This window comes from Chelonoidis abingdonii, chromosome 2 (genome assembly GCF_003597395.2).
Source record: "Chelonoidis abingdonii isolate Lonesome George chromosome 2, CheloAbing_2.0, whole genome shotgun sequence".
Taxonomy (NCBI): Eukaryota; Metazoa; Chordata; order Testudines; family Testudinidae; genus Chelonoidis; species Chelonoidis abingdonii.
This window is the reverse complement of record NC_133770.1, coordinates 216320480-216338730: the sequence shown is the minus strand read 5'-3', so window position 1 is coordinate 216338730 and position 18251 is coordinate 216320480. Positions and strand designations below refer to the sequence as shown.

Below are 18251 nucleotides of genomic sequence, written 5' to 3'. Positions count from 1 at the left end.
CCTCAGGTAAAACTAAAATTGCTGGCATATTCCTCCAGCCTACTCCAATGGGCAGGAAGTACAGAAGCATCTTGCCTGCAATCCCTGTAAGCTGTCTTGGGAATTATTATATTCAACTTTAGCATAAAGAACAGCTGAGAGAGAACCTCTGTTCAGTGCACAGGAGCAGCAAAATAGGAAACATAGTGTTAGACTCTCTGAGGTATGGAAGAGAAAATAATAATGCCATTATATAATTCAATGAGGCACCCTCTTTTCAAATAATGTGTTTAGTTGTTGTCACCTTATCTCAAAAATATCAAAGAAATACAAGGAATCCAGAGATGGACAACCAAATACATTAGATATATGGGAGGATTTTTTTTTATCAGGAGACACTGAAAAGACTGAGACTGTTCTAGTTTTTATGGGGAAAATAAACGAGAAGACTTGATTTCAGGAACACTTGACACAGTTCCACATGCTAGTCTCATAAGCAAACTAGGGAAAAGTGGTCTAGATGAAATTCTATAAGGTGGGTTCTCAACTAGTTAAAAAAAAACAGAGTAGTTATGATTCACTGTCAAACCGGGAGGACATATCTAGAGGGGTGTATCCTGGAGACTGGTACTAGTCAATATTTTCATTAATGACTTGGACAATGGAGTGGAGAGTGTGCTTATACGTTCTGGAGTTGACACCAAGCTGGAAGAGGTTGCTAGAGCACTTTGGAGGATAGGATTAGAATTCAAAATGACCTTGATAAATTGAAGAATTGCTCTGAAATCCAGAAGATGAAATTCAAAAGAGACAAATGCAAATAGTTACACTTAATGAAGGGAAAATCAAATGCACAACTACAAAACGTGAAATAATTTCCTAGGCTGTAGCACTGCAGAAAAGGAACTGGGAAGTTACAATGTATCACAGATTTAATGGGAGGCCACAATATGATGCAGTGGCAAAAAAAGGCAAAGGGGTGTACTAACAGGAGTGTTGCATGTAAGACACAGAAGGTAACCTCTCTCTTTACTCAGCACTCGGCCTCAGTTTCAGTGTCCTGTTTTGGGGCACCACACTTTAAAGAAGATATGGACATATTGAAAAAGGAGTCCAGAGGATAGCAACAAAAATGATAAAAGGTTTAGAAAACTTGACCTGTGAGGAAAGGTTAAAAAAATTGGTCATGTTTAGTCCTGAGAAAAGAAGACTAGGGGAACGGGGAGAGGAGGACAATGACTTGAAAACAATCCTCAAATATGTTAAAGGCCGTTATAAACAGGACTGTGATCAATTGTTCTCCATGTCCACTGAAGATAGGACAAGAAGTAATGGGCTCAATCTGTAGCAAGGGAGATTAAGGTTAGATATTAGGAAAAACTCTAACTATATGGATGGTTAAGTACTGGAATAAGTTATCAAGGGAGACTCTGAAATCCTCATCACTGGAGGTTTTTAAGAACAGGTTAGACAGACAAACACCTGTCAGGGATGGTCTAGGTTTACTTGATCCAGCCTCAGTGTAGGGGGGGAACTGGACTAGATGACCCCTCAAGGTCCTTTTCAGTCCTACATATTTTGATGATTCTGCGATAGGCATATAAAAAAAATGTATAAAGAAGTTGCAGTGGAAGTTCCTCTTTACCTTTTCATTATACGAGAGCAAGAGCAAGGGAATATCAAATTAATTGAAAGGCAACACGTTTAAAATTGATAAAAAAAATTTTTTTAGCAGAATGCATAATTATCCCATGGAACTCACTGTAACAAGACAGAGGCCAAGAGCTTAATAAGATTAAAAAATTATTAGCCATTTATATAAAGAGTCCATAGTTATACTAAATATGACAGTTTTAAAAAAGGATATAAATCCTCATGCTTCAGAGTATAAGCCAACCATTAACTGATAGGGGGAGAAAGAAACCTCAGTAGGCAGGTTATTCCATTAATTATCCACAAAGGGGTTTCTGTACCTTCCTCTGAAACACCTGCTATTGACAATTGCCGGACACAGGACTAGACAGACTGCTATTTGACTTAGTATGGCAATGCCTGTGTTCCTATGAATATACTGTTGTGGGGGCAAAATGAAAAGCCATTTGTTCAACCCTGTTTTCTCATTTCAAGTGCTAGATGTTGCCTCAGGTCATAGCTCATCCAGTCTTTAGGTAAATATGGCAATGCCTCTTACCACCTACACAGTAAATGCAGTTGGTTCAATTTTGTGAATGTAGACGCTTTAGAATTTAAATGTGACACTACATAACGGAACAAAGCTGGGACCTCCAGAATAAATTTTTTAACAGTTTACTCTAGCACTACGTAACAGGGTACATATATACCCAGTTTTCATTTAATACATTGCTTTCCTCCCCATCCCTTTACCTGATTGTCGAATCCGTTGAAGGGTTTGCTGGACCAGAACCTCTGAACGAGGGACTACAATGATGAAGTCTACTTTGCTGAAGTGGCCCAGATCCAGGCTTTGACTGCCACTGTCTGCTATAGCACATACCTGGGACAAGAGCTTTCTGGCAACTGTAAGCTGAGGCTGATAAATTTGGAAGGTATCAATATTCAAATCTAGTAAAAAAAATGGCATCAAAATTTAAATTATTTTACATTAAACAGCAGCCTTCAAAATACTCTGGTTTACATCAAAGTCACTCAACAGAATAAGTCTTAGATTTATGGTGAAACTGGTGCACATCACCACAGAATCTACTTTTCAGATCAAAATTTGGTTACATACAAGATGGTCTCTGCAGGGTAGTGGCAATTTTTTCATTGCATGAAGTGCTTTGAAGCTTTCCAAGGCTGCAACTCAGTGAAACCCCAGTGCCTGAACTGCAACCATTAGGGATGGAATGCATGTAGTTCTAACCTTCTCTTGCCACATACAATTCCTTGAACATGCCAACATATGTGGAGCAGCCATACACGGCTGAGGCTGCTGTGCTCAGGCCCCATGGAATGACACCTATTGCTCTGCTGTGACAACACGAACAATTCTCATTTACTGGGTTGCAAGCCAATTGGTGAGAACTTACCTGAAGAGTCGAACCATTCTAGTTTCTACCTTCCCGGGTGTGTGACCATGGCAGCATCAGGCTGGCCACTTGTTTATGGAAATGGACTGGAATGAAAGGTGAGTGAGAGACCAAAGACCCTCAGTCAAGAGGTGGAACAGAAGTCTTGATTTTAAGGCAGCTTAGCCATGGATGTACATGGAAGCCTTATGGAAGGGGTTGCGTCAAGGTTAGCTACGAAAACTTTGGGGCCTGGAGTTTATCATTTCGAGAAATGTTTTCTCTAAGCATGTGTCAATGTTCACATCTGCCAAAGAACAGGTACAGTCCTACACTTAAAAATAGTTAGTGGGTATATTTTATGCACTTTTATACACACTTTCACTAGTCCTGAATAATTTAAACTCTTAATGTACTACTACCAAATTTAACCTTGTAGTAACATTTTACTTATGACTCTGTCATTTTTCCTATTACAAAAAACAGTGCTGATGGATAGAAAACCTGTCTCAAAGATGTGCCTGGGAGAAAATTATTTAAAAAAAAACAACCACCATTTAAAAAGATAATATATAGTAATAGTTCATTTATTTTAAGCAATATACAACTAACATCTTTTTATTTTAAGTAACAATTTGAAGACATTTTGGGCCAAATATTGAGTGCCAATTCTGCCACCCACATGTTATTGATTTCACTGGAGCTACTTGTGGAGTAAGGCACTACACAACATGCATAAGTGGGGCAGACTGGCCTCTCACATTTTAGTCAGTCTTTACTAAATGAATTCTTTGCATCACTGTTCACTGCAGAGGATGGGAGGGAGATTCTCACACCTGAGCCACTCTTTTTAGGCGACAGATCTGAGGAACTGTCCCAAATTGAAGTGTCAGAGGAGGTTCTGGAACAAATTGATAAACTAAACAGTAATAAGTCCCCAGGACCAGATGGTGTTCACCCAAGAGTTCAGAAGGAACTCAAATATGAAATCGCAAAACTATTAATTGTGGTATACAACCTATCACTTAAATAAGCCTCTCTACCAGACGACTGGAGGATAGCTAATTTAATGCTGATTTTTAAAAAAAGGCTCCAGAGGCAATATTGGCCAATTATAGGCCAATTATTCTAACTTAAGTACCAGGCAAATTAGCTGAAACTATAGTAAGGAACAGAATTATTAGATACAGATGAACATATGTTGGGGAAGGGTCAACACAGCTTCTGTAAAGGGAAATCAAGCCTCACCAACCTACTAGAATTCTTTGCGCGAGTTAACAAGCATGTGGACAAGGCTGATCCAGTTGATATACTGTACTTCGACTTTCAGAAAAAGTCTTTGAAAAGGGCCCACACCAAATGCTCTTAAGCAAACTAAGCAATCATGGGATAAGAGGGAAGGTTCTCTCATGGATCTGTAACCAGCTAAAAGAGAGGAAACAAATGGCAAGAATAGTCAGTTTTTCAAGAGAAGAGAGATAAATAGTGCGATTCCTCAATGATCTGTACTGGGACCAGTGATGTTCAACATATTCATAAATTATCTGGAAAGGGGGGTAAACAGTAAGATGGCAAAATCTGCAGACAATACAAAATTAATTAAGAAAGTTAAGTCCAAAGCTGACTGCAAAGTGTTAAAAAAGGGATCTCACAAAACTGGATGTCCAGGCAAGAAACAACAGATGAAATTCAGTGTTGATCAGTACAAAGTAATGCAATTGGAAAACATAAACCCAACAATACATACAAAATTATGGGGTCTAAATTAGCTGTTACCACTCAAGAAAGACCTTGGAGTCATCATGGATAGTTCTCTAAAAAAATCTGTTCAATGTGTGGTGGCAGTCAAAAAAGCAAACAGACTATTAGCAACCATTAGGAAAGGGATATATAATAAGACAGAAAAATATCATGCCACTATATAAATCCATTGTACTCCCACACCTTGAATACCGCATGCAGTTCTGGTCACCCCATCTCAAAAAAGATATTTTAATTGAAAAAGGTACAGAGAGGAGCAATAAAAATGATCAGGGGTTGGTACAGCTTCCTTAAGAAGACAGATTAAAAAGACTGGGACGGTTCATATTGGAAAAGAGATTACCAATGGGGATACGATAGAGGTCTATAAAATCATGAATAGTGTAGAGAAAGTGTATCGGGAAGTGTTATTTACTCCTTCACATAACACAACAACCAGCAGTCATCCAATGAAATGAATAGGCAGCAAGCTTAAAAACAAACATAAGTACTTTTTCACACAACACACAGTCAACCTGCGGAACTTGTAGCGAGGGGATGTTGTCCCTAAACCTCTGACTTCCAGAAGCTGGGATTAGACAAGAAGGGATGGATCACTTGATAACTGCCCTGTGAAGTGTCTGGTACAGGCTACTGTCGGAAGACGGGACACTGGGCTAGATGGACCATTGGTCTGACTCAGTATGGCTGTTCTTATGTTCTTATACACTCAGGCAAATTACCACTGCCTTCAATAAGAGTTCTGCCTGAGTAAAGACTGATTAAAAACTGAGAAAGGATTTGGCCCTAAATGTACAATTCAAAAGCCAAAAATATACTCTGAACAGTTAGAAACAATTAATTAACTAAATACTGAGATTTAAAAAGGGGTGGGAGAGACGGGGCTCCCTGGACCAGCCCAGGTCCCACCATCCAATGTTTACCCTTCTCTTCTCCCTCAATTGGCAGCCCTTCAGGTAGCTCTCTGAGAGCACCTGCCTGCGGGGAGCGGGTTGGCTGTTCCTCTCTCCTTCCCCTTGCAATAGAGGAGGATCTGGTTGGCAGAGGACCAGTCTCTCAGGCAGCCCCTAGAGATTCAGCTCTAAGGGCTCAATCTTTCAGAATCTATTGCCTATTCGTGGGGTTTACCTTCTACCCCTCTTCCTGGGGCATATTGCTTTGTCGTCAGTCAGGACAGCTTTGGGAGCGGTGTCTCTCACAGCTGTCTCCTTCTTGGCTGGACTACCTGTTACCAGCAGTCTCTGGGTGTGGTGGCCTTCTTCCCGTTCGCCCCTTCCTGTGGTAAGTTCTCCCATTTTAAGATCCTCCCCTCCAGGCTGAGCAAGACTTGCAGGTGCATGTCAGTGTGGAACTGGCCCAGAGAAGCTTGTTAGTCTCCCCCATACACTGTAAAAGTGTGTCCCTTCACGTACCCCACCCCTGAAGACAGGAAGGCAGTTCAGGAGTGGGTTGTGTCCATCCCCGATCTCCCATGAAAAGAAATCTGTGTTAGCATGGTCCTTTCCAGCCTGTTGTCGTACTTGGAAATGATCAGGTTGTAGTGCAAGGTACCACTTCATTATATGAGGATTCATATCCCTCATGGTCTGGATCCAGTGTAGAGGTGTGTGATCAATGATCAGGGAAAAAGGGCTACCCAACAGGTAATAGCTGTGGGCATCTACCATCCATTTGTAGCTAATGCCTCCTTTTCAATAATGGAGTATGACTTTTCCCTAGGGAATAGTTTCCTACTTAGGTATAGAACTGGGTGTTCTTCCCCTTTGTAGTCTTGCAAGAGGACGGCGCAGATGTCAGAAGCATCTGTGCGTAGTATGAATTCCCAAGAAAAATCATGGCTGAAGAGCATGTGTGCCTGGCATAGTCATGTTTCTAGTTCCCTGAACACTTCCTCATGCTTCTCATCCCAATGGATCTCTTAGGGTTGTTGCTTTTTATGAGATTCATAAGGCGGGGAGTGACTGAGGCAAAGATGGGGATAAACCACTAGTAACATCTTGCCAGGCCAAGAAAACATCTGACTGGCTCTTTGTCTGGGGGACAGGACATGCTTTGGAGGCCTGCATCTTACTGACCACCAGTTTCACCAAGCTACATCCTACGTGGTACCCCAAATAAGTTACTTTACTCATAGCCACTCTACATTTTACCGGGTTAGCCATAATTTTTGCCTCCTGTCAGGCTTTTAAACACCACTCTTAAATGTGAAAGTGATCTTCCCCGGTGGGACTGTAGACGACATCATCATCAATGTAGGCCACCGCACACTGATCATGGGAGTTGGGGATCTTATTCATAAGTCGTTGGAGGGTAACAGTGGCTCCACGGAGGCCGAAAAGTGTGGTCTTAAATTGGAAATGCCCAAAAGGGGTGGAGAAAGCAGTTTTCTCTTGCAAGGAAGGGGATCAGGGGATCTGACAGTAACCTTTTGGTCAGATCGATAGTGCTAAGGTGCTTCGCTGGTCCTAGCCATTCAAACTCGTCCACCCTTGGCATTGGGTAGGTGTTGAATTTTGTGATGGTACTGACTTTCCTGAAGTTGATGCAGAACTGAACCATACCATCTGGTTTGGAAACGAGAACTATGGGGCTCCTCCATTCACTTCTGGATTCTATAATCACTCCCATCTCCAGTATCACTTGTACTTCCTCTCAGATCGAATCTCACATATTTTGTGGCAGTGGTCTAGGGTTCTCTCGGACTACCTGGCCTGGGGTAGTCTCTGGGTGATGTTGGACCAACCACATTCTCCACAGACAGTTGGAGAACACTGCTGCAAAGTCCCCGATTAGTTGAAGAGTTGTTTCCTTTGTGCAGGGGACAGCACTTCACCCCCAGTACTGTTGCTGGATCTTCATTACTGGGCGCCTGGGGCCTCAATTCTGGCTCTGCTGGAATAGGAGTTATCAGCTGGGCCTCCTGTGCCCTCTAAGGTTTGAGAAGGTTCATGTGGTAGACCCTGAGTTCCTTCCTCCGCTCAGATAGTCTGATCTCAGTCTACAGGCCTCACCGGCCTGACCACTCTGAATGGACCCTGCCACTGGGCTATTAATTTGGACTCAGCTGTGGGCAGTAATAGCAGAACACGGTCACCCAGCTGAAAAGTCTGTAGTCATGCCTCCCTATTGTAATGTTGTTCCTGGGTGTGCTAGGCCTTCCTCAAATTCTCCCTGGCAATTCCCCCTAAGTTTCTGAGTTGCACCCTTAACTGCAAGATATATTGGGTCATACTTAAGGCCCCCATGTTGTCTTCTTCCCAGTGTTCTTGTAGCAAGTCCAAGATACACCGTGGTTGGCAACCATCTGCAACTCAAATGGGGAGAACCTCATAGTGTCTTGCGGGACCTCCCTTATGGCAAATAAGAGTAGTGAGAGTGGTCAGTCCCACTGCTTGAGATTGCCATTGACCAAGCACTTCATCTCTTTCAGTGTCTTATTAAACCACTCTATTAAACCATTGGTCTGTGGGTGGTACACCAAGATCTCCAAGGACTTGACCTTTAGAAGGGAGCATAATTCTTGAATCAGTTGGAAAGTGAATTTAGACCCTTGCAGGGAAACCCTACCTGTAAGAAGAGCTTCAAGAGCTGTGGAGCTATGGCTCTCACTTCTGGGGAGCAAAGAGGAACAGCTTCCAGATACCTGGTTGCATAGTCAACAATCACAACTACGTACAGATGCCCTGCTGCCGTTTTTTCTAGAGGTCTGACCATGTCCACCCCATCCTCTCCAAGGGTGTCTCAATCAAGGGCAGAAGGATTAAGAGTGCTGATTAGCTGACACTCTGGGCAGAAGAACAGTATTCTCTCACTTCATGGTGTGCACCTGGCCAACAGAACTGGGCTAATATGCAAGCCAATGTCTTTTCTTATCCCAGGTGTTCTGACAGGGGATATCAGGCGCCATCTGCCACACAGCCTGGAGGCACTGGCGTGGTACTAGCAGCTGGTTCCTCACCAACCCAGTTTGCTGAATCTTCTCGATTTGATACAAGCACCCTTTCTTGAGTGCAAAGTGTGGGAATCGTTCATCTCTCTGAGGCTCTGTCACTTCTCCATTTATGGGGGTCAGTTGCCCATCTGCACAGTTTAATATAGTGTTGCTCCTGTGTTCTAACAAGACATTCCTGTCCCATAAGAGAGCTTCTAGGTCCTGATGGCCTGCATCTTCCTCCCCTGTGGGGGTCTGTAACTGTGTTGCTAGGGACTTCCCTTCCCCAGGGTTGTCAGCTTCTCCAAGACTTATCAAGCTCCTGGGAGCTGGTGTCCCCACTTAACCCCTGTTCTGGTTTGCACCTGAGAGCTAATGACCTGTCCCCCCACCCCCAAAAAGCACCAGTCTCAGCCTATGATCACAGGGTAGGCCAACTTTTCTGCTAAGGTTACGGTTATGACTGCAGTATGGGCTCCCACCATAAGCTGTAGCTGGTGGCTGGGGTAGGACTTGACATAGCCATGGACACATTGAAGGTGAATCGTGTTCTTAGGAGTAGTGTCACTTCCCATCATGGAGGTCTGGACCACCATCTGGCTACAGCCAGAGTCCAAGAGTGCTTGAATCAGCTTCCCTTGGACCATGACAGGTATGATCAACTTGGGGGAGTTTTTTTTCCAGCCCTGGGTTTCCACCATCCAGGCTTGGGCATAGTCACTTTCCATCAGCATTCACTTCCTCTTTATGTGCCCTGTCTGTCCACAAGACTAGCATGTTAATGGGCTGGGTTGCCAGCCTCTTTCTTAGGTTTAGGGAAGCCTGCCTCTGGGGAGCCAGCTGGACGTCCATCTGTGAGCCATGCTTCAGTTGTCCCCCGGCAGCCCCCCGGCAGCATTGTACTTGCACTCTGCCTCCTTTTCCCCCTAGGGCTGCTTGCGCCTAAGTGGCAATCTGTCCATCTGGGAGGACCCCTTTAGGACTGATTCCCTGTGGTACAGTGCTGTGGGCTCTGGCTCATCCCCCTCCCAGGTCCCTTGCCCTGCTGATGTCTAGAGTGATTCTGCCTTTATGACCCTTCAGCTTCTACAAAGTCCTCTATTAACCTGTCTGCTTTTGATAGCATCCCTGGGTGATGCTGTAGTACCCACTCCCTGTCCCCCATGGGCAATAATCTTTATGAACTCCTCCGTTGGCCTCAGCTACTTAGGTCCCTTAGTGTTCCTCTGGGTGGAGCCACTTCCAGCAGTGTTCTTTCAGCCGTTGTGCTACCGTTCGGGATCATGCCCTCTTAAGGTATCTCTTGGCCATAAACTACTGGTGGTGGGTCTCTTCTGAAATATCCATATAGTCCAAGATGGTGGATTTCCTTTGCTTGTAATCTTTCACCCGCTCCAAATCCAGATTACAGGAGATGGACTGTGCCGGATGCATCAAGTAAGGGGCCAGGATTGGAGCCAATTGTTCCAGAGGCCACTGGGCTGCCAGTGCCACCCTCTCAAATGTGAGTAAAAAGGCTTTAAGGTCATCCTCCAGTCCCATCTTGGTGAGCTTTACTGGTGCAGGTGGAGGGACCCCTTCAGTGGAAGTGTGAAGCGCCTGTCTCCCCTTGTGGCCACAGGGTTGGTACTACCTGCTGTAACACTTCCTTTGGGAACTCTTGCTGCTGGGTCATCAGTTTCCTTAGCAGATAATGTTTTGGGTGGCTTTAACCTGCCACTGGGCTGTCCACAGCTGCAGCAACGGCTGTTGTTGGGTACCCTGCTGCTGCTGCCGCCGCCTCTCCGCTACCCACTTATACTATGCTCCAGTTCCAATGCGTGTGATGCAGCTGAGCTCAAACACCTCAAAGGTTCCCCTCCTTTTTTTGACCGTTTGTATCAGGCATAGTTTATCCACATTCTCCCCAATTTGTGGGGATGGTGGGGCTCCCTGAGTCCCCACAGGTCTCACTGTCCTTTGTTTACCCTCTCTACTCCCCCAGTTGGCAGCCCTTGGGGGAGCTTTCTGAGGGCAACTGCCAATGGGCAGGGGGTTGTCTCTTCTTCTTCCCTTCCCCTTGCAAGAGAAGAGGATCTGGCTGGCACGAGGACCAGTCTCTCAGGCAGCCCCTAGACATACAGGGGTAAGGGCTCAGTCTGTCAGAGTTTATTGCCCTTTCACAGGGTTTACCTTCTACCCCTCTTTCTGGGGCATACTGCTTTGTTGTTAGTGCATCTTGTGGCTGTCTTCTCCTTAGCTAGACTCTCTGTTACTAGCAGCCCCTGGGTGGAGGAGCCTTCTTCCTGTTCACCGTCTCTTTCTGCGGTAAGTTCCCCCCTTTTAAGCGCCTCCCACTCCAGGCTGAACAACCAGTGTAAGGGTGTATCTCTTCACAAAAGGCAAATCACTGCACAGGAACGTAACCACAAATAAGAATTGGACCAAAACTTCGCTCATTCTTCAAATAAAACCCAAGCTGAACTTTTAAGGTACTGTCTTCACTAGGAAAGAAAGGTGTGCACGGCAGCCTACTTTTTAACTTGAACTGCTGTCCTCTGCTCAGGCTATGAACTGCTTTCTCTTTGCTACAATTTTACCTTATTAGCTTGCTTGAGTTAAGAACACACCTTTTTTCCCTAGTGAAGGTAAGACCTCATCAAGGTTTCATATTTATCCATACTGGCCCCAAAGGAATCTCAGAACTCATAGAAAATCAGTTTTACTTATTTCGCCAATACTATTATATAAAAAAAAAAAGTAAATCATAAAATGTTATGTTGAATGGTAATGTTCTGGAAAGGTAAGAGGTAATTAAATTCAACATTAAGGCAGCGAGTCCATCCTCAGCTCATCCATTTTGACTATATATTACATATCACACTGAACATAATTATATAATAGTGGTATTTGTACTTCTATAGCACTTCTGATACAAGAAATTTAAAGCACTTTCCAAACATTGATTAAACCTCATAGCTCCTCTGTGTGGTAGGTATAATCAGCATTTCACACACATGGAAACTAAGGTGTATCATGGCTAAGTTGACTTAGACACTTTTGTACAAGGTCACATAAGCAGTCTGGACACAATCAGAAACAGAACACAGATCTCTTGTGCTTTAAGCTTAGACCATACTTTCTCTTCAGGAATAACAGGGTGTAATCAGTCCAGAGAGTCAGCTATAAATGGGAATTTCTGTATGTTCCAGTTAGTTTGTAGCACAAACGTAGAGCAAAGATATTTTAGCTTAAGAACTGTCAAAGAGAGCAAGAGGAAACGTTACTATAGCACAAACAGCTATTACGAAAGACCCTTGGCCAAGATTATTGCTGTGGTTTTCCTTTTTGCATTCAGTCAGTGATACTAACAATTTTGGCCTGGCTGAACAGTGTCCTCAGACTACTTCGTCGCACATGCATTTTATGAAATCCAGCAAAGAAAAACATTACCCGAGTCTTGTGTTGAAACCATGGCAGCTGCCTCCTGAGATGACACACATTCATTAACATCTCCTTTGAAAGGGATTACAACATTGTCCCCTCGTTGCTGCTGCATTTTCTCTAGCAATTTGTCCAAATCATCACCTATTTAAGAATTTAAAAAATAAAATATGTCGGAAGGAATTAAAGATGAGTAATGAAAATCTTTATAACACGTGTTCCAATATGTCACATTTACTATCCTCAGCTTTTCTAGTAACTGGGCACTTGTAAAAAGTTCAACTTCAAAAGAAAACCACAGTTGGATGTTTCAATAGCTGTTCCTTTACAGCTTGCAGCAATATTTGATCACCACAAAGGAACAGATACCCTGCAAATATGTTGACTGATTAGCACACAGAAGCCCCATGCAACTATGGATGCCCTACAATCAGATTCAGCATATGAAGTGGTTAAAATAGATTGAAACAGGATGGGGAGCTCTCATTGCCCAGCCGAGGAGGAGAGAAAGAGCACCCCTTCATGCTCATTACACCAAGGCAGTGAGAGAAGGGGAGCTCTTCCTTGGCTTTTAATAGCAGATGGGGAGCTGCATTTCGCTCCCTGCTCCTTACATTAACCCCTGAACAGAAGATGCACAAAAGAATCAGGAGATTCATCCATTAGATTCATCCGCAGAAACTTCAGATCCTTACAGTCACTCACCTAAAGACGTGTTTTTGAAATGTGATGCCAAGAAACTAACTTTTCCTGTGATGAGCTCATAACTGATCTCCTTTAAAAACTCACTGGTTGTCAGCATGCTTTCTGCCAGTGCTCTAGACTGATACTGACCTAGAGAACAGAAAGGACAGATCGAGGTTAAAAACAGTGCATTCTCATTATAAACTCCCCAGTACATAATGGCCTTATGGAAGTGACGTGCTCGACTAATCTTCAGCATTGGGTCTCTACTGTCTTTTGCAGAAGAGATCGGGGGGTATCAACAAGAAACACAATCAAGTCTATTCTGATAGAACACAGGAGAATATATTCTGTCATCTTAGCACACTCTTTGCAAGCTAGTGTTCACAGTCATGCTGGTCCATGAGGTATTCTGTAGCAAAAGGAGGTATACAGTATAAGGACTTGCTCCACAGAGGGATGAAAAGTCTGGTAAAATGTGAAGAGGAAGTTGTCCACCAAAGTGCAAAAAATAGGACAAGACTAATTTGTTTACATAAGAAAGGGAAGAGTGTAGTCAAAAATTAATCTTCTTTCAGGCATACACATACACATATGCACACAACTGTGGCGGAAAAATCAGCCTGGCAGAAACAGTGCCCTATATTTTATATTGTTATGCAAAATAATTGTAGTCTAGTCATTTGGACTGAGTGGTCAGCATTACAATGTAAAAATAGTATAGCTGCCATGTAAACCGGGGAAAGATATGTACGCTATTTTGCATAAGGGACACCTTGGGGCCATTCCCCAAGGCAACTATACAGAAGAGCAAGTTTTCAGGTATCCCAAGCGCAGAGATCCTGTAAGGCTAGTGAATCTGCTTCAGGGAGGAGCTGCTGGAAAGCATGCAGCTATTTTTCTCTCACCAGCCAATGTCCCTGTGGACACTACTCACAAAGTTCTAGTAGAGTAAAAGGAGAAAGAGAAATGTGATTGCACAGGTGTAAAAGGGGACCAAAAACTATTAAGAAGAGGTTAAAGATGAACCACTTGATCAAAATGCACAATGCAACTGCACATGTAACCATATCATATCATAAAGTTACTCACCTAAGACTACTACACAGAACTCATTTCCTCTATTCTTCGATGCACAGATTGCAACAACATAATCTGGTAGCCTTTGCTGATGTTTCATTTCATTGAGAGATCTCAGCGTTTCAGAAATGCCTTCAGCCAGAGAATTCTGGGTAACAACCACATGCACCAGGTCCCGAGATACACTGGTGATTAACCTAGCAAGCCAAGGGAGTTGACCTGGTGACACTGAGATACACTGACCACTCATTTGCAAGGATCGCTCTCTCAGTGTGAACTCCTGCACAGCTTTCAGCATGATCTGTTCAAATTCCTCCCTGAGAGGTATCTGGTCAGGACCTAAATTAAAAAATATCATCTGTCATCAAAAAGTTGTCACACCAAGTTCAATCATTTGCTCATCTAGGTTAGGACATTCTTTCATCATCATAGCATTTTTCACATTTTAAAATGGATACTTACCAGTGTGAGCATATTCTCATTTCTTCATTGTAGAAACAATTTTGTTTTTTAGATAACAAATATGTCATCTGCTCCCGAGCTTCTTTGCCCTCAATAATCAGAAAACTAAACTAGATACATCTAGGCTCCAGCAGTCCAGAGATCAAAAATCTCAATGCTCACTCTCAAACCTTAATCATGACCATACAGCTTGCCAAAGATATCAGAAGGTCCAGCAGTCTGCTTTTTCCCCAGCATCTCCACAAGTAACCTGACCATGGAAATAACTATGTATATTTGATTCCGATTTTTTTCAATAATGTAATGTAACAAAATTCAAACTTCTAATCTTAAGAGCTGTATATATAATGCTGGAACTCACTTGCTGGACTTTCAAAATTTAGATCATGAATTTGAACTGCTGAGTTAGAGGTGTAAGGTTTTATACCTCAGTATCAATCTCTAGAGTTACCCACTTTTATTAACATCTGCCTCACTAAAATAAATCTAATGAACACTTCTCAAGGATATCCTAGAACTGGCAAAACAATATTCATAAACGTAGAACAAGAAATAGCCATACTGTGCCAAAATTCCTCCCCAGTGCCACAGGAGATAAGTTCACAGATACAGATTTGGTATTTCAGCATTTTGACTTTCAATACCAAAGAGCAGCCATTAGACAACAAAAATATGTAAAATGTCCAACTTCACTTTATGGATATTTGAAGTCAAAAAAACTTAGGGTGAGGTGGGGAGAGGAAAGGAAATGGAACGGTTCTCTGAGAAGTGGAGGAAGGAATTGTTAGTGTCAATTGCAAAAATCTGGAAGCAGTTTTTCATGACAAAAGCCTACAACCAGTCTACCACCTCTGCTAGCCGTGTTCTACCACCTCTGCTAGCCGTGTTAGACATAGTGCACACCACATCAATATTGTATTATATACAGCATGTGGACAGTTACATTAACTGAGTTATCTTCTGTATTCCCCCTTTTGGTAGATCTATGTTTATATCTTCCCTTCAGAACTGACTCTATTACTCAGATGTACCAAAGTATCACATCTCAGATCTCTGAAGAGCTGGTTTGGGGAAAAATAACTTAAAAAGATATATATGGAGATATACCTATCTCACAGAACAGGAAGGGACCTTGAAAGGTCATCGAGTCCAGCCCCCCGCTTTCACTAGCAGGTCCAAGTATTGATTTTGCCCCAGATCCCTAAGTGGCCCCCTCAAAGATTGAGCTCACAACTCTGGGTTTAGCAGGCCATTGCGCAAATCACTGAGCTATTTCTCCCCCCCCCAATGATCTGATGAAAAAATTGCTGAACTGGCAGGGGGGGCAGGAGGAACGATCACCATAACAACTCCTAGGGGAATTATGCACCAAAAAATTTAAAATTCTGCACACAATATTTTAAAATTCTGCAATATTCTGCATATTTTATTTGTCAAAATAATGCAATATAATTACTATTTCAATTATTTCAGTAATTTATTTAAACTACAATACAATGGATGGAGAATAGGAGCGGGGAGCACTGGAGGAAATCCCCAAACCTCTTGCCTAATAATAATGGAGCTAGGTTTGACCCTTTATTTCTAGTTATTAGTCAAATAAACATATGTAGCCATATGCTCAGTCCAAAGATTCAGACCAGTTCTAATCACTAAAGCACTATAAGCATTTATAAGGCCATACTGTCCTTTGCGCCACTTTGGCAATGTAAAGGAGCCTTAAAACTTTTACACTCTGTAGTGGGCCGGTGTGGCTCCCCTCCTCCCTGGAGAGGGTCGAGCCCCGCTGGAGGCCAGAGTGGGCGGAGCTAAGGAGCTCTGAGCCCGCCCCTCAAAGGGTCAGGCGGCGACCCAGAACTATAAAAGCCAGCCCTCAGAGCTCAGTCAGGCCCCAGCAGCCAGAGAGATCAGATGTACCTCAGGGAGCTCGAGACCGGGAGACTCCGGTGACCCAGGGGAGCCACCCAGACTGGCCGGAGCCTCCCCGCGCTCGCTACCCGGAGGAGCTGCCTGAGCTTCCCCGCGCCTGCTATCCAGAGGAGCCAACGAGGCTTCCCCGCCCCTGCTGCTACCCGGAGGAGCCGCCAGTGCTACCCTGGCCTGACTATCCCGAGGAATTCCCGGACCTACCACCCAGCCCCAGTCGCGATGAGCCTATGCTCGTGGACCCGTGAGAGGCCGACGTTAGGACCCAGGTAGGTCCCGAGGGGGAGTACGGAAGCAGCCCAGGGGCAGCTGACCCCAGTCAAGCTGCGGAGTTGCCGGAGCCTATGTCAATGTGTTGCGGTCAGGATCCCCACTGACTGACCAGCGGAGTGACAGCCGCTGTTAGGGCCCTGGGCTGGGACGCAGCGGAGTGGGAGGGCCTGCGTCCCCCCTGTCACCCCACTCCAGGGTGGCAGACTCCCCCTCTCCCTGGCCTGAGGAGGCCGACAACTGTTATTGTTGCTCAGTCCTGACTCAAGGCTCGAGTGTGCTGACTCAGCGTTTGCTGCCCCGCCCTGACCTAGGGCTGGGCCTTTAAAACTGTTACTGTTGCTCAGTCCTGACTTTAGGCCTGAGCTTACTGACTCAGCGTTTGCTGCCCCACCCTGACCTAGGACTGGGTCTTTAAAACTGTTACTGTCGCTCAGCCCTGACGAAAGGCCTGAGCTTACTGACTCAGCATTTGTTACCCGCCCTGACCTAGGGCTGGACCTTAACCTATTACTGGTACTACTCAGTCCTGACCCAGGCCTGAGCTTACTGAGTCTGTGTTTGCTGTCCGCCTTGGCGTAGGGCCTGGCGCCTCACGGCTGGTACGGCAGCCCTGCCAGAGGGCCTGAGTCCCTTGCCTGCCAGACAGACAAGCACCGCAAGGACCACCGGGCTAGTTTCTCGGACCAACCAGAGTGGAGTGGGCCAGCGTGGCTCCCCTCCTCCCCAAAGAGGGTTGAGCCCCGGCTGCACCACGTGTACACACCCGTTCTGTATTCCTGGGGAAATTCACAAAGACAATAGGAATAATTCACTAAGCAGGCAGGCTGCTACATTCTGCTCTGAGGGGAACAGAGCCTGTCCCACACTTACTTCCTCAGAAACACCCCAAAGCCTTTCCCCTCCATGCAAAGTGTGCCACAATACTGAGCAATAGGATCAGAATGTCTCTCTCTCTAAGACATGACTGCCCAGCACCCTCACCCTGGCAGTGATTTACATCTCTACAAGCTGCTCTGGGGGCCCAAACAAACCTGCCTGCACTGGCGGGGATCAGCACACGACTGCTCTTGTGCCTTTTCCTTTGCTTCCCTGTCAGATGTCATTTTTCCGCAGGGAAGCAAAAAAATCTGCATGGTACATGAATTCTGCGCAAGTGTAGTGATGCAGAATTCCCTCAGGAGTACATAATGAGACTACATAATATATGCAGCATACCACAGAAAAGAACCTAAAATTAACTAGGTACAAAAGCAAAATTGGCTGAATGAGATCAGTTAGGCAGGACAAAAACTTCAGAGGGCAAAGGAGTTCAAGCAAACCCAAGAAAGGTGGAAGTAATTCTATAAATGGAAAGACCCCAAAGCAAAGAGGCCTTACTGAGATTCAAAGTGATGTTAATATACCCTATCAAATTCCTCCCCAATTTGCCACATGTTAAGCCTTCCACTTAGAATGCTGCTTAAGAACAAGACAGAACTGCACTTAGATGATTCAGGCTTGGTCTACACTGTGCGTTTAAACCGATTGTAACAGCGTTAAACCGATTTAACGCTGTACCCGTCCACACTACGAGGCCCTTTATATCGATATAAAGGGCTCTTTAAATCGGTTTCTGTACTCCTCCCCAACGAGAGGAGTAGCGGTAAAATCGGTATTACCATATCAGATTAGGGTTAGTGTGGCCACAAATCGACGATATTGGC

The 18251-nt window shown here is 44.3% G+C and overlaps 1 protein-coding gene across 4 annotated transcripts in view; it reads right to left on the bottom strand.

Annotated features, from left to right (window-relative positions):
* GREB1L (GREB1 like retinoic acid receptor coactivator) overlaps positions 1 to 18251 on the bottom strand; it is a 140461-nt gene that overhangs the window by 64739 nt on the left and 57471 nt on the right. For all 4 annotated transcript variants that reach the window (XM_032795792.2, XM_032795793.2, XM_032795794.2 and 1 more), the window contains 4 exons: positions 13900 to 14226; positions 12829 to 12957; positions 12133 to 12267; positions 2365 to 2562 (listed from right to left, as the gene is read on the bottom strand). In XM_032795792.2, the coding sequence (XP_032651683.1) occupies positions 2365 to 2562; positions 12133 to 12267; positions 12829 to 12957; positions 13900 to 14226 (789 nt within the window). The remainder of the gene's footprint in view (positions 1 to 2364; positions 2563 to 12132; positions 12268 to 12828; positions 12958 to 13899; positions 14227 to 18251) is intronic.